We start from the raw sequence: 24,608 nt of genomic DNA on the forward strand, positions 1-24,608 counted from the left end.
TCTCGTTGTGTGGTGTTGTTAGACGGGCTCAGAAACGGTGTAGATTATACTACGATAGGGTTATTATTCTACTGCGCAAAATATAGCCTACATAGGCCTATATAAACCGGGCAAACTATAAAATGATATGCCAAGGCGCTAAGGCAGGGACATGAATTATTAAAAAAGTGATATAGAGTTGGCTTTATTACAGAATTAGTTATTTACCAATAAAAGCAGGTTTTGTGTCTTAAAATGAGAAATATTTATGCTTAAAAGTGCGACACATTAAAAGTTTTCTTACAAAACATGAAGAAAGTTAAAGACAAAAAAGTAAGTTTTACCGTTAAATATACGAAAAACTTTAGATCGCACCATAAGGTTATTAGGACTGGGTACGGCGTGTCAATAACATGTATGGCGGCATACTACTAGAAAACACTATTTAACATGTGAAAATTTCTATGTAAAATGTGGTTTTCTTTCACTATGATTTGCTTATTTTGTATCAAAAGGAATTACATTCAATCCAATCATTTGCCTCGTCAGTTTTTATTAATTCGATTTGATCCTTAGGATAACCCCTAGGAATAGTTTAAATCGTACTCTAAAAGGGTCACCCGGGTTCAATAACATCACAGTATTGATATCGCCATAGGAAGAGAGGATTAAGCGAAAGAAAATCCAATAGCCGGGCCTGAGTCTTCCGAACTGCATTTATCCGTGTTGAACGAGCTTAAAAGTTTACGAGGTTCTTTCAAAAGTCGGCGTGGGAAAAGAAAAAAGGCGCCAAAACGAGAAAATATCATCTCGCGTGCTGTTATGCGAAGATATGTTTTCGCGATAAAATAACAAGCTTGGCGAATAGTGATGTTGATTAGTCCAAGACAGTGGTCTCAACCTTAGCTACATCCTATAGTGTTTCACGCCAAGTCTTTAAAGGTTTTATGCGGGAAGCTATAGGTACAATGCGTAGCTTTGGAAAATTAACGCAAGATTATTATAGAGGTTGCCCAAATTTAACTATTCTCTTAGGTACACTATGCACGGATCTGTAATGTAGCTTGATAGTGAATCTAAAAGCCAGATCGACATTCTCTTCATAAAAACATTAACTGATGATGATATAAGCATCGAAATGTCTTTATCAAGATGACGTCCTTTTATTTAAACTTTTTGGATTTGAGATTCATTATCAAGCTTTCTAGATAATATAATCTTTGTATATGGCCGTATTTGTCTAATTCTAAATAGAGGAATCAGGTTGCACTGTATAAAGACAAATTGTGTTTGATTCTCGACAAGCTTTCGCACAACCGTGCTTCATCAGGTCAAAGTAGAAAATCCTTTATACTTTGACCTGATGATTTTATACTTTGACCTGATGAAGCAAAAGCTTGTCGAGAATCAAATACAATTTGTCTTTATACAGTGCCACATGATAGATAATATAGTGTCTCTTTGTCAAGTTGAGTTACCAAATAATCCAAACCTTTGGGCATCTAGACTTTAAAATGTTTAACAAGCTTTTATAAATAAAATACGGTGAAGCAAAATTAAGTTTAATCTGGTACCTATAGCGAAATAAAACTGTCATTACGTCTTAATCTGCAATATAAGAGTTAGAACCGCTAGTTTAAAGAATTCCCTTCCCTGGAATAAAGTGCGTTATATCAGTTTGGCAATTGTTTCCCGGGTAATTTTAAGCGTGTTTCACCTGTGCGGGCAATTCCAAGCGTGCATACGTTGTTATTTAAGCGCATGGCACAACAAATTGGCGTGCTATTGCCGAATCGCCGTCGTGTGAAAGTTTTACAGAGACAAACGAGTGGGATATATGGCGGTAATTTGCAGTCCTTTGTTTTATATCTCGCTATCAATTGAGCAAAGAAACGCTCGCGCGGCCGATTTCGAGTCTAATAAAACGCCGCAGGTTGAGAACTGGCACCTTACTCTGTTACAGATCGATAAGAAATCCAAGATGCTAAACAGTCAGTTGTGCTCATGTCTAATAAAGGCGAGGTCTCTGTCTATTGGAAGCAGATGTTCGTTATGTTTTTACCTGTATTTTTAGCTTTTCTCAACTGTTGTATCTGTTTGTTCAAGTGACACACTTTCGTATGTAAGGAATATCCCGCACAAGTAAAAAAAGTTTGGCTTTTAATCTCATAAAACTTTGATTGCTTGACTTTAAGTGCTGAATTGCTTGGCAGCACTAAACGTCCAACAATATTTTATGACATATAGAGAATACGATGGATACAACCTAGGTTAAGGTTTATTGTGAATGTGCTACAGTGAGTTTGGTTTAACGAAATGCAAGTTAAACTCTTCACTATAAGTGTTCTTGACTTTCAGACATGTTAAACTCGTCATTAATGAAAAACATTTCTAGCAAATTCTGCATCTACTGGTAGATACAACCTAGGTTAATGTTTTTTATGAATGTGTTACAGTGAGTTTGGTTTAACGAAATGCCAGTTTTAACTCTCTACTAAGTGTTGTTGACTTTCAGACATGTTAAACTCGTCATTAATGCGAACCATTTCTAGCGAACTCTGTATTTACTGCATTTGAACTGTTGTCGTGAAAATATAAAGCCTAAAGAAGTGTTTTAAAGTCGGAAGGGAGTTTATTTTTCACCGAAAAGCTCCTAGGAGGAAAAAAAAGATCTCGTGAGTGATGGAGAGCCGGGATGTGGAGCAGAATCCATCCGAGAAGAACTCAAACTTCATCAGCGCAAAATCCGTGATCCTAAGCAACAAGGAGAAACTCCCAAACATCAAGTCGCCCTTCGTGGGACTTCGGAAGCTCCTAAAGCCGAAGAAAGATGAAGATTACGGGGAGCTGAAGAGCCAGACAAAGTCCCCGCTTCCCAGAGAAGAACAGGATGCTGGTGTTCCAAAGGATGAGGATCAGGAAAAGAGCAAAAATGATCAAGACGAGGCTTCGTTCGTCAACTTGGCTTTCGACAAGGATCAGGATGGAATTGATCCAGAAGAATCGGAACTACATAAGGTTGGTGATAAAATGTTACTCTCTGCGAAAGTTTTTTTAGATTTTGCTATCCTAATCAAAGTAAGACGTTTTAAAAGGTGTTAAGAGAAATATATGCCTCCTAAAACCAACTTTAGTCTGAAAAGCATCTCCAGTGTGTTTAGAAATAAACGAAAACAATGCATTGTTTAAAAATTAAAAAAATGCACTGTTTTGTTTATTTCTACAGGCTGAAAATGCCTTTTTGGCGAAACATATTTCTCTTAACATCCAAAAAAATGACTGACTTACATCAGGACAAAAAAATCTAAAGAATATCTGCTTCTTGCTGCCGGTATCGTTGTCATTTGTATTCTAATCTGTTACACTCGATCATCGTTTAACTATTTTGATTTCTTAGGCGCTCTCAGTAGCTTGTTGTTTGGAGTTTCTTAAAGGTTTTATTACATTCAAAGCATGAATGTTCTATTACCCAAGAGTAAATCAATCAATAATCCACCTGCTTTATAAAGTCTTGTCTAAGTAAGGCCCCCTACTACTACCGTTAGTAAATCGTAATTTGTCTTGTATTTGAACACTACGAAATATTCTAATTATACTTATACATTTTTTAACATAAAAGTGTTCATAAGGAACTCGCTGCGATGGACCGCTAGTCATGTCAGAAATTTCAACTGTTATTGATAATCAGATCGGCATCGATGCCACCGTATTTTTACTGTTCATAAAATAACGGTTTTAAAGTTTTAGGCCCGTGTGTGTAGTTGTATGCAAAATTATAGGCAACAATAATGTCATTTTGTCCAAAATAACTTAAGTCAATTGACTTAAGGTATTACAACACTGCTCGGTACTAACAGAGACTTAATCTTCTCGGCAGGAGATTCGCCAGTTTGTCCGTCTGAAGAGCATCGGGGGTCCTGGTGGAAGGAGACTGGTGGACGAGAAACAGGCCAACATTGAGAAGATGATCGCCGCCAATCCTAACGTTGCACTTTCCGCAGCCTGGAGAAGTCTTCTTCAGGATTCAACATCTCCAATGGTGAGTGACTGCATAACGTGTTTGACTGGTCGGTGCAACCCCTTCTATGACGTCATTGTAACGTAATGCTGTGGTGACTACGATGTCATGATTTAGGAAACGCTTCGGTCACTATAAGCTTTTGTAATTATGCTTTAAAAGCAACTTTTTGCGCTTATTTTCATCTGTATTTGCATCTGGTTTAGCACAATCTTATAAGAAGCTACCAAATCACCCATAAACTATATAAAATGCCGATATTTCTTACGGTTTGCCATAAAAAGCTTATCAATTAAACGAGACTAGTCCCGTCTCTGAAATGCTTCTTAACTCATGTACGTTTCGTAAGATGCTTACGGGAAGCACAATTAAAACCATCGTTAATAACAAACTGAAGTACTGTCCACCGGGGCCCCCTGAAGGCCCCACATTCCTTCCTGCAGGCAGTTTATGGAATGATGATATGTTTCCCGTTATCGTTGTAGGACTTTAAAGTGGCCAGAGAATGGGTACAGTTCATCCGTATGTTTCAGTTCCTAGATTATAGTTAGGGTTAGACTTTATTGGCATTTTGCAGAGGGCTATATACCTCATTTTAAATAAATTTCCAAAGTACTGTGATGTTGTCCAGTCCTACAGCATCCTGCTCATCATGACCGGGCAATTTTCGCCCAAGTTGTTGATTGAAAAAAAAAAACGAAAGCAGACAGAAATCTCTCTCGCGGTCAGGCCTTCGTATTTTCCCATTTATGGGAGCCGGTAAAATGAATCACTCTTCGAAGTTTACTTAAAACCGCCGCGCAGTTTCACTTAAAAGTTTCGCCTTGCTTTTAAGCTCAAAATAATTGACAGGCCGAAATCATGCTGACGTCACCGTTGCAAGGCGCACTTTCCTTGCTATGACGTCACAGATGACGTCAGCAGGCGCGAGCGTGGCGTGATTTTATTCTTAGATAAGCTTTTGCCTTCGGGCCAAAGGGGAATCCCCGAAATAAGCGTTTTCCAATCAAATCACTTTGTTGTTCGCTTATGGACAAGTGAGTGTGCAGAACAAATTGTTTAACAAAGAGTCTACTAGGTCTTGAAAGATTTAACATCTTGTTTTTTAAATTTACATGAAATCATTGTATGTTGAATCCTGAGGTCAAAAATATTAAATCTTGAATTGAGTTGTGTTCTAACTAATGTATCTGTTTAAAAACTGTTCGTTTTGTCAAATATATTCTACTTTGTAATTTAAAACCAAATTCATTCAATTTAATACATTTTACAGGTAACAGTTTTCTCAAAAAATTGCCTAATGAGTTATAATTTTAGTTTTTCAAATATTGCATTTAGTTTTTTAACCATTTTTTGATCATGATTATTCATGTAGCCTTTGAGCCTTTTAAGGCCATGCTGTGGAATTTTAAGGCTATTTAAATAGGCCTTGTAGTTGTCAAGGTATTTGATTCTACCTAAAATAGGAAGATAAAATGTTACTACGCCCAAAAAATAATGTAAACGTCCTTGTATGACGAACGCAGATTGTAGATATCAGACTGACTCGCTGCGTATTCCTGGGTGACCATAACCGCAAGCAAATAAACACAACGTGATGGATAGCATCTCTAGACGCTAGTTATAATATTGGCCTGTCTAATCGCGACGATAAGTTTTAAATTGCTTTACGTCGACGCCCATGTGGCGAATAATAATACTGCTTTAATAAAATCGTGACGAATTAAGTGTAATCCAGTGTTATGAAAAGATTTTTCTTTGTCGACAGAAAGGTACCAATTAACTTGTAGTTTGATGTAGGAATCGTAATCAACGTTCCGACTATAAACAATGTTTGCAAGAAGTGATGTTTAGTTTTACATTTAGGTGTGGTACTTCAGTGAAATGATTAGACACTGTCAAATATTTATATTTTTCTGACGCAATCCCAAAGCAGTAGTGAAATACACACAAACACCGAACACATTTTATCTGCTGGTACTTTCACCGCAAAGGAACAAGCCTAATCAATTAAAAATCCTATTTTAGCAATGATTTTAGACGTAACCTTCACTTTAAATATCTTGGATGGTTTTATAGGCCTTATATTAATCTCTTACAACAGGAGCGGGCAACGTGCGGCTTCACCTTTTTCCATATATTTTTCCCTAAATAAGGCTATGGGTATGCACCATGTTGGGACTTTTGCTCTATCAGTTTCCTGTTTGAAGTGCGATGTAACCCACAGGCTACACCAATGCAGTTGAACTCGAATGAGAAGCATCTATTACAAAACTATCTTCATTCAGTTTATTTGTGTCACTGTTTTACTTGTGTCACTTTGTTATGATAAAGAATTGTTTTGCAACAATTACACTTGTCTAGTACGGTCAAAGTGCAACAGACTTTTGCCACGCATATTGACTTAGATGTTATGTTTAACAGCTGGTTTTAAATTAAGGCTGTTATTTAAATTGTATTAAGCCGATCCGTACAAGAAAGGCGTCATTAAAACTGTAGGAAAAGTTATTTCCAAATCCACAAGTAGAAAGCACTGACAAAAGTGCCGTAGTTGCAGCCTAGTAGCTCATTAGTTTTTATGGTAAAAGCTGAAAATATGAATTAGTGTTAATATGATGTGCAGCCCTCTTGTAAGCATTACATTTCCTAACTGGCCCTTGTGATAAAAAGGTTGCCCACCCCCGTCTTACAATATAATGTTTCAGAACCATTTTCCCGGCGAACCGAACTCCAAGCGTAAATATATCAGCAAAGTTTGGCGACCGAATCATCTTACTCAATTTTTGTAAGTGGGCAAAACATAAGACAAACAGAATAAATAAATTCGAACATAATTAATATGAACGATGCCTTCATATTTCCCCACAGTTTCTTAATTTGTAAGAATTCAGGATCAGAACAAATAAATCTAACCGTGTGAACTTTTGCCGCCGGTATAAAAATTAAACGATCACCCGACTAAATTAAACGATCATTACATTTTGGATCGAGACTCAATCGTTGAGAAACACTGTTTTTTTTACAACTGAAAATCGAATACTGAAGCTATTGATTTCTTGACAACCAAAAATATGAGAATAAATCTTTTTGTTAGTATGTCTGTGACGATGAGTGTTCGTTGGAAAGTGGTAAAGGCTTTATAGGTTGAACAAAAAATGGATTAGATTAAAGCATGGTGTTAATCGCTTTTTTTAAGTCCGGCACGTGGAGCTATGTTTTAGGCAGGACCGCGGAGTCGGAATCGGGACTCGGGACTCGAGGAGTCGGTTTGTTTTGCTGGAGTCGGACTTATTGCTGAATATCCACGTTATTTTAGTTACGTAAATTGGCGAAATACAAGCTGTAGAGTCCGGGCCGGACTCGGGACTCGACAAAATCACGTATTTGATCGGAGTCGGACTCGGGTTTATTTTTTTGGCCGGAGTCGGATCGGGTTATTTTTTTTAACCGACTCGGCAGCCCTGGTTTTAAGATCCGGACAACCTTGTTGTACAGTGTCTAACGTTAACCATTATATCGTGTATGTAGTTGTTTGAATTTTAAAGCAGGGGTTCGTAAACTTTTTTTTACCGGGGACCTCTAAAAATTGTTTTTGCTTCGCGCAGATCACCATAGGCAGAAATTGTTTTAAAAATCACGTCGCAAACTTACGTCAAAATACAAATAAACTTTCAGAAATATGCTGACGATTTAAGTAAAATGGAGTCTAAATACATTTAGTGCTAAAACGTTTTTTTAAACTAAACTATTTTCTTTTGAAAAATTGATTACTTAAAGATATTTCAAATTGGCCTTCATGGACCCCCTGAAATTTGTTCACGGAAGGGGTCCATGGACCCCAGTTTAAGAACCCCTGTTTTAAAGGTAGACTAACTTCGCATACCCTAGTGGCCTAGTCTGTTGTCCCATTGTGTGTGATTGACCTCTTTTTTGTCATAAATGAGTTATGCGAATCTGAAGCGGAAAAAATGTAAAAAGTGCTGATAAAGCCTGTGCAACTGACATTTTTCGTATAGTTAAATTCGTAATAATGTCATTCAGTTTCAAATGGATCAAATAATAATAGATAGCAACTGAAGGTACCTGGACTTCTTAACGTTGATGCAGTTATGGCCAAATAACCTGGAAAATTTACCTTTTATATAAAACGTCTTTTTTAAGATAATGTCGATTTATTCGATCATATTTAGCTTTGACATTCATTTAAAAGCAACATTACAGATATGTGCATAGTGTACGTAAAAATTGACAAATTCTAGGGAAAAGCTTCGTGTATTTTTAAAAGTCATTCGGGTTTTAGTGATGTCCGATTCCTGAAATTTTATTCTGATAGCGAGTCAGTGACAGAAAATGTCTCCCAGCACCTAACATAATTTAACGCGAACCGATTTAAAATATCGAATCGAAACGGATATCCGATCTCAAGTAATATTATCGTTGCCGATTCGATACGAAACTAATTTAAAAATGTTCACTTTTAAAGATGAACTTATGAAAAAACAATAGGTTGTTACCTGAACGTAACTAAAGTTGTTCACTCTTAAGCAAATTAAATGCTAATAAGTTAAAAAAAATACTCTTGAACTTAAGGATAGTAATGACGTCATTTTAGATAGAATTGCGATACTTTTTCGTCCAAAATATCGGATCTTGCTATCGGGATAAAATATGAAGTATAGGTCATCCCTATAAGCATGAGAAGTTATCACAAATTTAGTTTCCCATCAAAGTCTAAATTTTCAATTGTTAGAATTGGCTCGCCATTGAAACCTGTTGCTCGCTAAACTAAGTCTAGGCCGCGTAAAAACGAAAGCGCAAATTAAGTTGCCTGTTTGCGCTGAAACGTGCAAAAAACAAACGCGAAAGAATTAAACCGCTCTATAAAGCCCAACCACAACCCGGTAAACACGCTGCTACATCCGTGAACTATCTTCAGTTCAGCTGGTAGCGGTAAGCCACCGTCTGCAATCCACACTAATCCGGATTTTCATGCCGAAAATAGTGAGTTTACATTTTGAATCACATAAGTGACTTTTTTAAACCCTATTACAATGGCTGCAAAACTTTTTTATTCCGTGGCCCATTTTTTTTATAACACAATTCGTGGCGCACTATATGTACCGTAAACCTTTTTTTCCATCATCCAAATAAATATGTCAACCTGGCTGATATCAAGCGAAATTGTCAGTCTGCAATTTACGCCTGCATTGCAATTGCTCGAAAAATGCATATTTATTTACTTTAAAATATATCGATGGCCCACTGTAAATTGTTTCGTGTCCAACTACTAAGTCATGGCTCACAGTTTGAAATCATGGCCTTACTTTTAAGCTAAATGTCATTATGGCTGTATTTTAGTAATATTTGTTTTGAAATTTATGTGATTTTGCAGCTGTAGATAAAGTAGCACTATTGAATAGCAATTAAGGAATTTTGCTAAGCCGAGCCCTATTTGATCAATTTATCACATCAGAGGCTTTATGAAACCACTTTTGTTTTGATAAGGCTGTCTGTAGATGCATTGATTTAAACCCGTGCACGCTTTTTAAACAAGCATGAAAAGTTTCAATACCTTAACTTTAAAGCGACACCTACTGACTAGATTTACTTAAGTTATTAAGCGTGAGGTGGCAGTATGGTGCTATAAATTAAAATTCACCTTAATTTAGGGGAGTGTTTTCTAAAATCACTGGAGAATGCGTTCTCTAACCACACAGTAGGCCACATATACAATGTTGTTTGTTTCCATTTCCTTTTTATGGGTGGAATATCAATATTTGATGTAACCTTCGCGTTGGCAAGTGCGCAGTTTTACCTTTCAGCAACCCATTAAATATTGGAAACACGCCATGAAAATGTACTGCATGTGCACAACTGCGCCATTTTTACATACTAAGCAGCACGATAGGCTAAAAACAATGCAGTGTAAGTGACTTTAAAGTTGAACGTTAAATATATGGAAACAATTAAAATTGCATTAAGCCTTTCATATTTTTTAGAAGTGCACTGATAGCTAATTTCCATTTAATCTGATTCTTTGGGCGAGATGTAGGCTATAAGGGCCTGTAGCCTATGACTGGTTTTAAATATTTAAGCTTACATAATTGGTGATTTTTTTCTATGAAGTGTGGCTGCCGTATAGGCTATCTATGTTACTGCAAGCCAGGTTTACGAGTTTTAGCTTTTCTTCTTATATCCAAAGATAGGTCTATTTAAGGTCGAACTTTTTAAAGAGCTGCCCAGCTTTTTAATTGATACGTGTCTGCCAGACTTGAACTAGTTTTATTTATCATTTTTTTAAATTTAGTTTAGATTTACAATTAGAGCATTTTTCCAAAATTAGATTAAAATTATAATTACATCATTTTATTTTTCTCAAATTAGATTGGAATTATAATTACCAAATTCATAAAACAACGAATTTTAACTGGAAATACAATTGAATTACATTACAATTTTTGTACGTTTAACATAGCCTATGCTTTTTAGAATGTACGAATCACCAACAAGTCGTTCCAACCAAAGAGTCTTATTTTAAATTCTTTGTTTTGACTGATAAACTAAAAATTCTGAAAAGTAGATTTTTTGGTAAAATCCCAATTAGATTAGAACTACAATTAAAGCACACTAGCAATTTACAATTTACACCAGATCTAGAATTAGCTGCATTTTGCTCTAATTTGTTGAAGTAGAAAACTAAAACTAGGTTTCCAAGTCTGGTGTCTGGCCCCCAAAAAGAGGGGCTGAAAAGATAGCGGAAATATCTACTCCTAAACAGACGCATTTTTTGAGGACGGGTACGCTTTGGCGAGGCAGCGCGCGCGCTAGTCAAAAAAACGAACAAAGGCATCGCGTCGGCGAGACAATCGGCGACCACGCGGAACGCCAGCTGCTTTTTTCGCCGTCGGTTTTCGAACGGCGCCGCAGAAAAACGTGCGAAATCGCCACGCCATACTGCTGCGTTGACTGTGGCTGCCTCTCCAGCTTTCTGACGCAGTTTGCCAGCTTAGCTCGCTGTATAGGCTGCAAGAAATTCCGTGAGGCATTAGACGCAGCAGCCAGCGTGCATTCGGAACCGGTTTGCTGCTGTTTTGCGTGTGTTTTTTTGTTTCAGAACTTTCGCAATTTTTTATCGTGACGCGCGAGAGACACAAATCCTACGAAAAATGCGAATATCGGATTTGTGACGTTTTTGTGCTGGAAGTTGAAATTTGAATGCAGCAGAAAGCGGTGTGCCGATTGGAAAATAGTTGGAAAATATCGGGCAAATGTCGAAGCCTGTAGAAAATGCAAGGAAGTGTAAAACATTCTGCTTAAAATTACGAGTAGTGTCTTACCAACACTACAAAAAATAACCATCGTGCTACGTTTAAACAGTTGGACAAATTTGGGCTTATGTTCAAAGTCCATCATAATTGTAGATCGGAATCCGCCTTTAAACCAAAAAGAAAATCGAATTTATTAAATGCGTTGGCTCTTGTGCTTTTATAACCTTACTGTATTTAGTCCAGCCGCTATAAAGTATTTCACTTGCGCTACAAGGCAATAGCATCGTGCTAATTGGTAAGAGTTAAGTTATATCGGTTATCAGCAAGACTAGCCACCCTATCTGCTGTATTTAGCAACAAGGGCTAAGTGCCCCAACGGCTTGTTCCTGTGACGTTTAAAAAGCGTGATAGGCCAGCTATCGTTTTTTCGGCAGACTGGCGGCTACTAGATTGAAATTAATTGTCGGCAGTGTTTCCAGTTTGTTTATTAATGTTTAGTAGCCAGACCCCGGCGAACGGTAAATTATAAATGAGCAAGCTGTTTAGGAAACCCTAGCAAGTTATTAAGAACTGTAAAGTTGTAGAGTCTATCACTTTTTCCTTTTTTAAATTCTAGTAGTGAGGTTAAGATATTTTAGGACTAAGCTGTAATATTTTATTTTTTTAACTAATTTTGTTTTTATTTCAAGTAATCATTCCTGTAGTTTGGTTTGGCATTATAAGTTTGGTGTTCATTTCATTATGGGTCATTTGCTTGTTTTCATCCATTTAATGTATTGCCATATTTTGAGTGTTATATATATAATAATTGTTAAGCTGTGTACTATGTTTTTATCTAAGTTTAAATACAAAAGTGGAAGGAAACACGACAGGCACCTTATCAAAATTTTTGCAGCTATAATATTTTAAATTATATTGCCAAAAATAACTATACATTATGTAAATGTAACTTTAACCAACAGAATTTCAAGTGTTAACAACTAGACCATGTCATAGCATAATTTTAACTTACAATAGATAAAGTTGAGATAGTTTTCATTGTTTCAACAATATTTTTTGGTGGATTTTAACCGATCAAACCAAACATGTTTTCATATTCCAAAGAAGATCTTCGTTTTGGCATGTTTGATGATGTAAGTCTAAGCATCGACTAAAAAAAATGTTTTTGCAATTCCTCTAATTCCTAACCGCTAATTCCCCTGAGTTTGTTTTGGCAATTTACCGGCATGTTAAGCTAATTTGCTCAGTTACAAATCGCTGGCAACTTACAATAACGTGGTTATTCTTGCGGTGAAAGTTTCAATATTAGAGCAGCGCCCCTGTGTTAATACTGCACTGAATTAAAACGGTGTTCCGATAAGTTCTGAAGTGTGTGCTAATATTGATTTTGAGGTTGTTCTGCATCAAGTTAATATTTGAATTGTCCCGGTGTTGACTCTTCGCGTGTGAACAACCACTCTGACGATTCTTACATAGGAATAAACACTTTCCTATCGTGTTAAACATGCCTTTTGCCAATCAAAACATGTTGACGATGGTGTGATATTTGCTTGCTGCTGCATGTCACGTTCACCAAGGCAGCCATGATTTGGCAAAATAAAATTCCTTAAAATGTTGATTTCTTACTCATGGGTTAAGCAAAGGTGTATTTTTCTTTGCTTGTGTTAGTGGGGCATCACTTCTGACTAATGGCGGTGCTAATATGATTGGTGCCTTGATGTTGTTTTTGTAAAGTTGTGTTTTATTTTGAAAACCTTTATAACACTTGGGTTTTAAACATGCATGCGTTGTAAAAAGGTCAGCATAATTTGTTTTTATGATTGGGTGTCATTTATCATTTCTTTTGCTAAAGTGGTGCTGTGTGCTAATATTTGAGCTAAGGTTAATTGCATGTGTTTTTGCATATCGTCTAATGCCAAACAAACTAATACGTTTCCTTTAATTTTTTGGACGATTTTAACAATTTTGATAACTTATATCAACCAAAATCATGCCACCGATTAGATTAAACAAATGTTCTAGAGAATGGACGGAGAAAATCAACCTATCCTGGATTATGGCAGAGCATCTCAAGCCAGGATAGAAGATCCAAACGGTTTGTTGTTGTGTAAAAAATATAATTTAAGCCTAAATTGCACCATAAGTTATTTCTGGCTAAATGTTGTTGCTTTTTGAATTGAGCTATATGCATTTTAAGACCGATGCAAAAATTAGAATGTTACCGATGCAAAAATTAGAATGTTCCAATAAAAATTTCCATATATACTTTTTAAAGCTAAAAATGCACTTGAAATAAAATAAATGTACTGTGATACCATAAGTTATTTATTTTCAAATGTTGTTTTTCAAAGCGGTTTAAGCCTTTTATAAAAAGTTTAACTTTGTTTTTGTTTGTAAAAATTGATTTCATTACCTTGGTTAAAATTTTAGGTGAAACTATTTAATTTCTTTAAACCTAAATGGGAAAATGTTGAAAATATTGTATTTTTGCAAATATCTTTGATGCTAGTTTCTCAGAATTCCTTGATTATCATTCTAATCTTGATTTGTTAGGTTTGAAGCTATTTTCCTAATGTTAAACAATATTTTTTCAGCAAATCACCGTAATGTGTACGTTGGAATGCACCTTGCAGCCAACCACAACATCAAGCACCACAAACATCACAAGCACAGTAAGCACAGGAGAAGCAGCAAAAAGAAATCCGAGCCAAGATATGAAGAAGAAGAGCTAAGTACGGAAACAAAATGTTTTGCTGAAATTTATAGCAGCACGAAAACACATGATTCTGAAAATGTCAACTTTTCAATTTTAAATTAGTAAATCATAAATTTATATTTTTTTACAAATATAGGTTTAATTAAAAACCTTCAAAAGACTGTTTTAATGTAGTTATGATTAATGCTTGTTTTAATGTGGGGGTTATCATAAGGAATGTTTTTAAGAAAATGGTCAGTTTTTTTTATTTAGGCGTGCTGTGTAATTTGTCCGTGTTCAATTTACTTTTAATTTCAATTCACTTTTTAAAATTATTCATAAAGTAATTTTTTCGTAAATCCGAACTTTTTACCCAATCAAAACACCCGTATTAAACTGAAAGAAAATATAAAAAGCTCATACATTTTAAATATATAAACATGTTTAAATGAAAATAAATAGTGGCACAATTTTCTACATAGTATAATGGTTTAAGACTAAAACCTGTTTTAGTGGCCATGTTGAAAATGAATAAGGGAATATTTAAAACATTCAAATGTTACCTAAATCTATATGGGCTCTAGTATTTCAACAACAATGTTATCTATATTTGGTATATATTGAAATTAAATTGCAATGGTTTAAAATCCACAATTGAATGCAAATTAATTTTCATAAATTGTAGCCAGTTTTAAAACCTTTCTTTTTATCTTTGTACACGTTGAAATTAACTCACAATGCTTTAATCTATGATTAGATGTAAATTAATTGACACAAATGCTAGCCAGTTTAAGAAATTTAGTCCAGTTTTTTAACATGCTGCAATTATTTGTTTCTTTCCAGTTTTGCCTCCAAGCCAGCAAGTGCAGTTTATCCTCGGATCGGAGCAACACGACGGCTTGGAGGAGAATGGGCTTTGCGAGAACCCGGGAACTCCGTGTGTCTTCACCGAGATGGAAGAACTGAAAGTTGAAGACGATGGGGAAACTGTTTGGAAGGAAACGGCAAGGTTTGTTGAAAATGTGGCAAGATTGCAGCATTTTGAGTAATAGTGGTATTTGCTGTCGCTCTCCCCCAAAAGGGTTTCTACCCAAAACTAATAAATTGTTTTACGGATGTCCGGTAATATCGGATTTGAGCTGATACCTTATGCTAAGTGAGGGTATCTGTACTTGTCCGATACTAGGGCGATATCAGCACTGACACCATGTTAATATAGGAATTTCAGCCGTGGCTTACGATTTGAACATTTTTAATTTGATCTATTTGCTTGTTTGATCACAGTAAAGTACCTTTAGTGTAGTTGTGCATTCAGCGAGTTTTTGCTTTGTCTTCAGCGAGTTTTTGCTTTGTCATCCATTTCACTAACTGTCAACTGAATTAGGTTAAATTGGTTATTGAATAATGATTCAATGATTCTCACGGTTATGTAATAACAATTTAGTCATATTCAATTGCAGCTTGGGTAACAAATTACTTACATCGCCTGATTTTAGTTAAATGTATTTTTATTATATTTCCTGCTGCCCAAATTTGGGTAAACTAATAAAAACACTGAGAAAACATTTTTGAAGCGTGGCTGACAGGTTTAAGTAATAACTTTTTGTAGACGCTTATTTTTCCTAGTGTTGTGCGATTAAGTTCCACATTTGCAAAAGTAATTTGTTTAATTTTGTCTTATTGACTTGTTTTGTCTAACATTATTGTCTTATTATTCTCTACTGTATTTGGATGATGGTGTTCTCCAGCAGTGTTTTAAGGTGTTTTGGGGAAAAATTCTCCAGCGGTTTCCCAAATTTTGGACTTGCAACTTTTTGGTATTTAATTGAAACACTTGCGGTCTCTTAAAACTACTTAGCGGTCACCCAAACCAAACCTTAAAAAAACCCTGTTCTCCAGTATCGTTAGTTGCAATGCAACAGCAATACAGCATACAGTTTTCAAAACCTTGCCTTGTATGACTTCAAGGCATGTGTTATGTTGTAATGCCACCCTGAATTTTTATTATGATAACACAAAGGATAAATAGATTGCAGTTTTTTTCCTAAATGCAAAACAGGTGTGACTAATTCAAGGATGTATTATTTCTCATAGCTTCGTTTAGTCTTTGAATAAGTCTTTGAATCTTTAAAAGTTTTTGGACATCTTTTAATTATTATGCGTATTGAAAAGTATTTAAAAACCTCATGTCTTTCCAGAAGTCTTTGAATTTCTCTTTTGTCAGTTATGTGTTTAGAAACTGCCATACATAGTAAAACATTTTTTTAGTTGTTGTAATGGCCTTGGACATTCTTTTGTTTTTGAATTATTAAAAAAGGTCGAGCGTTTTTATTCTTTTAAAAGCTAGAAAAATTATCTTTGAAAGATCTTTTTTCCTAAAATTATGCGGCAACCTTGTTTTTGTATTTCCATACCCAAGCTTGTTAACTGAGTGTTCCAAACCAGCAGCTTCCCACAAGTTTAAAAATCTCTCACGCTTGGAAAGGTGACAACAGCACAAAGATTTCGCGACTGGCAACAATTGTAGCGAAGAGTGTGAATACTGTGAATACATACGCCTTGCAGGTCGGACTTCAATTTAAACGACCAAAGCCAAGACCGCCAATTATGCCCGCGGGCGCCCCCAGCGGTAGACAGAGTGCCTAACTTAATTAGCGCCCTTGACTCTCTACGGCTGCAATGAACTCATTAGCGACCCCGCCCACTCCTTTATACAACAGGATTTTCTGTCGCGGCCGTCAACAGACTTTGCCGGCAAATTTTTAAAATAGACAGCTTGTGTTTTTTTTAAAAGTACCGTAAGACTTGCACAACTAGAACATTCTAGTTCCTTATTTCTACAAATTAGGGCGTAATTCCAACCTAATTCGTGATTCCAACCTAATTCGTGATTGCTTGCGTGTCCCAAATTCTATTTCCAAACCGTTTCATACTAAATACGCTGTTTTAATGGGGTTTTTTCAGTTTTTGGGTCGTATTAAGTTTTTAAGTGAAAAAAAAACAGCCTGGAAAGTGCCAATCTTGGTGTACTAATTTTTGCTTTCTGAGGTAAAAAAAAACGTTTTTAAGTAATTCTAGGTTCAGGTTTTGCTTAATTTTCAGTTTTCGTAAGGTCGGTAATTTTGACCCTATTTAATTTAGGAAAACTGAAAAGCCTTGAATACAAATCTAATCTCATAAAAAAAACGAAAAAATTCTGGGCGTCCAAGTCTGTTACGGTAATCCCTACGGGTTCTAGTTGCTGAAACGTCTTCTAAAGCGCATTGTGGTAACGCCAAGGTCAATGTTTGCGCGTGTCTAAGCAATGATCGATTTGGTGGTTTTTATTGAATTTTTCGTGTTTGCTCAGCGTGATTTATTAGCATATTTTGGAAACCCGGAACTTCAAAGTTCGCAGCATTGTGCATAATACTCGTATTTCTCATTGCAATCTAAAACGCTCGGTTTGCAAACCCAATGAAAAAAATGGTTCCCACCCAAAACTAATGAATTGTATTATTTTGAATGTCCGATAATATCGGATCGTTGGCGATACCCGATACCCGGTGCCAAGTGAAAGTATCGTTACTTGCCCGATACTAGGGTGGTATCGATGCCGATCCAAATTTCTGCCATGATTTGCGCTCCAACACAGTGATTTCTTCCTTGAAAAGTAAACTTATCAAAAAAACTCGTAGATTAACAACTGGAGGTAACTTAACTTCAAATCTTGACCTAATAAACTGAAAAAAAGAAGCAAATTTGGACAAAATAACCTGGATAAACTACCGTTAAACATATCAATTTTATCTAATTTGCTTTTGCAAGCAAATCATTGACGTCATTTGGTATTGTGTCGGAATCAAATGTCAAGTTTCCTGAGTTTTTTATCTGAAAAGAAATGCTTGAATTTATTAAGAAAATTTGGCTCATTTCTTTGAAGTGGCTAGTTGCGGTTGATTTGTTGTGAAACCTTCTGTCGCAATTAATGCATTATTCACGAACTCCGAACCGCTATTGTGGTAACTGAAATACGCCGGAGTCCGTCTTTTAGCTTTTCCCAAACTTAAACGCTTGTTTGGCAAACTTGAATGGATTTTACCGAACTCGGAGAAAATACTTTTTTGTCGTGATTATCTCAATAGTTTGGAGCAGTGCTTTTTAACCTTGTTTTCCGTGGTTCATTTTTTAACAAATAATTAATAATTTTGTATACCACAGTTTTGAACCGAACGTAGCAAAAAACGTCTTGGCTTCGTTTCTTCTTTTAGAAGCGTAGTAGGTCGTAGCGTTAACATGTTTAAAAACCTATTTTTAAACAAAATAAGCGAATTAAGTTACCATTATTATTAGTGTAACTGTGACAAAAAAACAGAATATTTCATTTACCCTCTTCCGTAGTTTTAGGTAAGGTTACCAACAGATAAGAACTCAATAATATACATATTTGGTTATAAACCTATATATATTTAAGAAACTTAGGCAAAATAAACCAACAAATTCGCGGATGTTGGATCTATTAATATCTAAACAACTTAAATTAAAACAAGAAACAACCCCCTAAAAAGGACGTAATTAACAGTTTAGGAAACGAGTAACCGCAGTTAAAGAACCGTGATTCATAATGTTGCGTGATTTGCAAAAAACAAATGTGACGTTCTGTTGAAATGCGCCATCACGTTTGTACTCACGATTACTCGAATAGATGGCGTTGTCCTTTCCATAAACCTGCCACAGCATGTGACATCCGAAGCCCGCACAGCACGTAAGCAAATCAACATACAAAGTGGAGCAATCATTTGCTTTGACATTAGACTGGTGGCTTTTTCATTGTCATGATGAAAGCAGTACGTCGTTAGTACGACGTGGTAAGAATATCAAAGCCCAAACAGAAGTAGGTAGCATTTCGAACCTTTCACGAAACTTCGATATTCTTATAACACAGCACGTAAACAATTTACCACACAAAGAAGAGAAACTCGCGGTTTCGTTTTTTTCATTGTCATGATGAAAAACTTTAAAGCTTAATGGTTGGAGGTTGTAGTAAGAATAACAAAGCCCATATAGAGGTAGCATTTTGAACGTTGAACATCTCTTTATTTATTTTAAAATCAGATGTTGGCAAATTCGGAACGTTCAAAATGCTACCTACTTCTGTATGGGCTTCAATATTCTTACTACGTAATACGTAAAAACTTCACCACACTTATGAACATTGGTGTTGAAAATAAATAAAGAGATATATGAAACGTTCAAAGTTATACGTACTTCTGTATGGGCTTTGATATTCTTACTACATAACACGTCGTAAACATTTCAATATTCAAACACATAGATCAACTATCGCTTGATTTCATTTGAAATGCGGACTTCTCTCTTTGTCATGATGACACGTGGGTTAATGTGTGTTCCGTTCTTTGTCCTTCTATTTTTATTTGTGTACGATTTGTTAAAAGAGGCAGCTGTAATGTAAATGATTAAAAAAACATTTTTTGTTTATATCGGTCGAGTAACTTTTGTTTTGAAGAATTGAGGATTTTTAATCTTATCATGACACGTGATCATATTAGTATTTCTCTCTTTCTTAGCTGTAAATCAGGTACTTGTAAGTCTTAACGACAAATTGTATTATAACCTTGTAGCTTACGAACAACCGTACTTCATTTTCTACTTTGATCTAATAAAGCACAGTTGTGCGAAAGCTTGTCAAGGTTTTAATACAATTTGTCGTAAAAAAATGTTTTATTATTATTAAGTGCCATGGTTCATTCATGGCCCACATGTATACGATTGGTTTTGACTGCCACCAATATGGGATCACACCAGTGTTTTTTTAATGTGTTTCTCCAGCGGTTTCCCAAATTTTGGACTTGCAACTTTTTGGTATTTAAATGAAACACTTGCGGTCTCTTAAAACTACTTAGCGGTCACCCAAACCAAACCTTAAAAAAACCCTGGGATAACACAACCAGATCTTTCAGGCAATGTCTAAAGCGCTACTATCCTTAATACCATAATGACATAATATTAACAAACACACAGTAATATATAGCATAGAATTAGGCCTAAACTCCAGTTTAGTCTTATTCGGGATTTCATTTTTTCCGGTGATAATGGGATTTCAAAGTTCGGCATTGAGTCTCTCCATATTGCGTGTGACAAAAATAGTTCACCTCGACTTTTTGAAGCATGTTGACTGTTGAGTCCCCGTCTTCCTCGTGAATATTTAATGACCAAGTCGGTTCCGATATATTTTCAATTGTAAACGGGTCCCTACTGACGGGTGCCAACATACTGCCTGTCACTGTCTCGTGTTTCATGTGGCAACGTTAAAGCCATGTGTTAATTTAAACATCTAATTTTCTGAATGTGTAGCGCCACAGTTCTTTAAGTTCTATTTATCTTAATTAAGCTTAGTATTTAATTGCTCGTGTAATAAGTTTTAAAAACTAAGGTCGGGTCGCATACAGTGTTTTTTTAAGGTGTTTTGGGGGACCGAAACGGTCCAGCAAATTTCTCCAGCGGTTTCCCAAATTTTGGACTTGCAACTTTTTGGTATTGAAATGAAACACTTGCGGTCTCTTAAAACTACTTAGCGGTCACCCAAACCAAACCTTAAAAAAAAACCTGCGCATGTATATGCTGATTTCATTTTGTATGTAATTTTGGGTCGGTTATTAAAAAGGTTGAAAATCACTGGTTTAGGCTAATCTTGCCTAAAAAAACGTGTGTCGGTGTCAGAATAAAATACCACATATCACAAATCCCAACTTCACAACTCATTCCGTTGTTATATCCTTTGTCAGTCCGCACTGGCGTATTCGCGTATTAACAACACCACAGTGCGAAAACCGGCGATTTCCTGCTAATTACGTCTCGGCTTGGTCAACACACAAAATTTCGCGTCACACTGATCTCTTTGTGACGTCGACCAACGCTGATTATGACGCATGGCTTCACGCTGCTTCCAGAAATGGATAACTTGCCTCGTCGCATTGCATGTCGGATTATAACCAGCAAAAAACATGTTTTTGTTTATTTCTGGAAATCTGGCGATACATACACCTATGGCTCTGGGAAAGTACCCCGCCTTTTTTCTAAATGACCTGATACATTTTTAAGAAATATTTTACCTTTTAAGGGGAAAGTATTTAAACTGTGCGTCGCGACGTCGTTTGCAGGGCGTCGCATAAGGCATTCAGTTCCGTATCCATCGCAATGGATTGTTCACCTAACAATATAATACATTGGCTTTCGCCCACGAATTGGTACGTCGCAAATCCAACAAACTTTAAAAGAGCAGTTTAAGAATCACTGTTTTGAGGTTTTGCTCTTGCAAATCATGCGGGCTTGTTTACTTATTTTTATTTGTAAAGTCCTACTTATACTTTGAAGTTTGAAATCAAACTTTTTCATCAAATAAAACGTCGTATCTTTATGGAATCCGAAACCATTGGCAGCAGGTTTCTGCTTGTCGATCACTGTTTCGCTGACGCGTATATAAACAAATAAAACTCTGTTTTTATCAAAAGATCGTTTTGGCCGAATTTTTTCACGGGAGTTTTTATGTTTCTACTCATTTTCAAACTAAGACGCGTGAAATGAATTTTAAATTATAAAAACATCGCCCTGTTCGACAATCTGACATATTTCGTCCTTGTCGGACCGCGATCTCAAAAATCGCTGTTCGACGTCGTCTCTATGACGTCATAAAGCAGCGCTTTTTATCGCGATTCGATCGAAGAAACTGGCTGTTTTCGTGGTCGGCGCAATGAACTTACTCGTTCTCGTGTGTGTGTGTGGCAACCTCGAAAATTTTATATATTGCTGAAAGAGCAACACACGTTCACGTCCATCTTTCGCCCGTACGTGTCAGAATGTTATTTATTCAAGTTTTAGATTTTACGCATTTTTACGCTTCGCGTTGGACGCGTTGACGCAGTCGTAATTTTAATCTAGATCCGTTGACGCATTTTGAAATATCTAGAGCAGCGGCTCTCAATTTGTTTCTTGTCACGACTTGGAAATATTTATACAACTTGCGACGCACTGAGCATCAGGAATTTCCAAATTTCATCTTAAAAATCGCTGTAGTTTTCGTAAAAAATGCTTTCCAAGTCACAAGTGAGGGGATAATAAACGTAGAGATCTCCACCAGGACGTTGAACTTGCAACTGGACGAAAAATAAATAAATGCGCTGGCGAAGATTTCCTGTATAGGTGCTCGAAACAGTAAGTTTAATAATTTACAATTATTAATATTCAAACCCGAAAATAAGCGTTTTGGGCAACATTTGTGCGCTAAATGCCTGGCAGCAACAGTATACTCCTTAAGTATCATTGTCACAGCCAAAAAAAACTCGAAAACCCATAGTTGTTTGCCATAAAGTAGCATATCGCTATCTCGCCCAGGTTTTATCAGCCGATCAATATACACAGGGAGATACAGTGTTAGATTGGCTTGTAGCGAACACACCCCCCTACCCCCTGTACATCTACAAGCTATCGAAATACCGCGAATCACCCGCCAAAGTGGCAATTGGGCGTTCTTAAGCCTGTTTTGTTCACCGCCAAACGATTGAGGCTGTTTTTGCCTTTTAAGTGATCACGTAGCTTCAATCTGGCCTTTTTTTATCAAAGTTTTACAACAGGGCGACTAAATTAATTGGGAAATAGCGTTAAGTTGGTCCCGAAAATGATTGAAGTATATTTTGCTTTGTGAAAAAATGATTTCAACATTATGCAAAAAATAATTTTTGAATAATATATTCGAGTAATAGATCTAAGCTTTATGCGCGCTAAGATTTTCGTAGTTGTTAAAAAGGAGCCATAATTTTTGATAAACCAATATGTTGTGCAAAAAAACTAAAAAAAGGCAATTTTAAACATGTATATATTTTGTGTTTTCTTTTTTTTATGGTAAACAACTCAATTTAAATGACCCCAAATAACCTGCAAAAATGAAAAAGTAACGCCGGTTTTCGTTTAAAAAGACCAAAAACCTTTCCCAAACGCACATCAACGGTGCTTTAGGGTCAACATGCCACAAATTCGCCGAAAATTTCCTCGCGACCAATTAAAAGCAGTTAAGATGCAAAACGAACGGAAGCGGCATTGGACCGAAACGCAAATCGAGTTTCGTTCAGCCGTCCTACTGTTTAACTTCCCGCTATTTCGGTCCCCACCCCTGTCTGTGTGTTGCTTTCTTAGGCCAACAACGGCATACCTACGACCGCAGTGTTGTTGCTTTTGCGTTGCTCTGTGATGTTATAACGTGGCTGTGAGCTGGATAGGCCGGCGTATCGCCCTAATCATTCTGTCGAGAGAGGTTTAAACTCGAATCTCCGGGTTGAAAAGCCAGTGTACTCTGCGCCGGCTAATTGCCAATTTCTGCTGTCTAATCTAGACTTTAAACTGCAACCTACTTCCCCCTATGGGCTTTAATGTACATTGTACGTGTAACTACAGTCAGTACTGCAAAAACAATATTATTTATATATAACAACAATTTATTCACTTTCAGTTTTGTTTATGGCGGTAACAGGCACACGCAATTACCATTCTATTTAAACAAACTACGTAAACGAAAAAAAACAATCAAATTAAGAAAAAAAAAACAAATTACGATGTAATATTCAACCGGTGGTAGTGGATAATCAATTATTATCTATACTTTTATAAAACAAATACTACATTAGTGTTCAGCGGAACATAGGTTAAAAATCACTGCCTTTGCATTTGCGCGTGGTTGCTTGTAATGTCTAGACGCGGATTTAAATGATCGCTTCCTTGATCTGCGACAAAAACTTGTCACGTAAACACACTTGATGTAATTGGGCTTTACTCTAACCTGCAAGTTAATTACTTAGCTGGTTGAAGGTTGTAGCCAGAATATCAAAGACTCAAAGCTCATACAGAAGTAGGGAGCATTTTAATTTTTTCGAATAACTCTTTGTTCAATTTCAACATTACCCGAAAATTAATAAAGAGATATTCAAATCATTTAAATTCCACCTACTTTTGAATGGGCTTTGATATTATTAGTACTACGTTTTACTACAACCTCCAACCATTATGCTCCATGGTTTTACGATCATTTGGTCATTTTTAAGTTTCCATTTAATCATTGTGTTTTTTTGGGAATTGGTGCGCCCAAAATTAAAACCAGCCTATCCCAAAAAACCGTTGTTATGTAACCACAGTTCGTTATGCAAGTGTGGTCACACACTAGACTAGACTAGAGTCTCCGGCTCAGCAAAAATAGTCTTAACAGCTCTCAGAGAATACTTTTCGAGGCTTTTTTTTTAAAACTAGGGTTATTAAGATTTCGAACATTTTTGAAAAGTTTCGTTTTCCAAAGTTTCTCCCATATTTGAATAGGACTCAACCCTAATTTTTTGGTCTTATTTATTATTATTTTTTTGGTTTTCTGATTTATATTCTTTTATTTTTATAATTTACAACATATAATAACCAGTCAGATAACTTCTTGCTTATATTTCAACGGTTTGCAGTGAAGTTTCTAAATGTCAAATTCCCGATAATTTTTGTGCAAAACTTTAAACTCGGCCAGGATAACGAAATAAAAAGCACTATTTTTGCCATTGCAGTTTCTAAACTCCAAATCATCAGAAAAACATGGAAAAACGGGAAAACGTAACTTGAAAAA

The 24,608-nt window shown here is 36.1% G+C and overlaps 1 protein-coding gene across 1 annotated transcript in view; it reads left to right on the plus strand.

The window, feature by feature from the left end:
• The first annotated feature begins 2,505 nt into the window (after window positions 1-2,505).
• The window catches only part of LOC146131867 (electroneutral sodium bicarbonate exchanger 1-like), a 65,197-nt gene continuing 43,094 nt past the window's right edge, over window positions 2,506-24,608 (plus strand). Inside the window, exons 1-5 of the mRNA XM_083396476.1 lie at window positions 2,506-2,997; window positions 3,857-4,018; window positions 13,288-13,360; window positions 13,860-13,997; window positions 14,804-14,969. Of these exons, the coding sequence (XP_083252602.1) occupies window positions 2,662-2,997; window positions 3,857-4,018; window positions 13,288-13,360; window positions 13,860-13,997; window positions 14,804-14,969 (875 nt within the window). The 5' untranslated portion in view covers window positions 2,506-2,661. The remainder of the gene's footprint in view (window positions 2,998-3,856; window positions 4,019-13,287; window positions 13,361-13,859; window positions 13,998-14,803; window positions 14,970-24,608) is intronic.

The sequence above is a fragment of the Ascidiella aspersa genome, chromosome 9 (genome assembly GCF_963924565.1).
Source record: "Ascidiella aspersa chromosome 9, kaAscAspe10.2, whole genome shotgun sequence".
Classification (NCBI taxonomy): Eukaryota; Metazoa; Chordata; class Ascidiacea; order Phlebobranchia; family Ascidiidae; genus Ascidiella; species Ascidiella aspersa.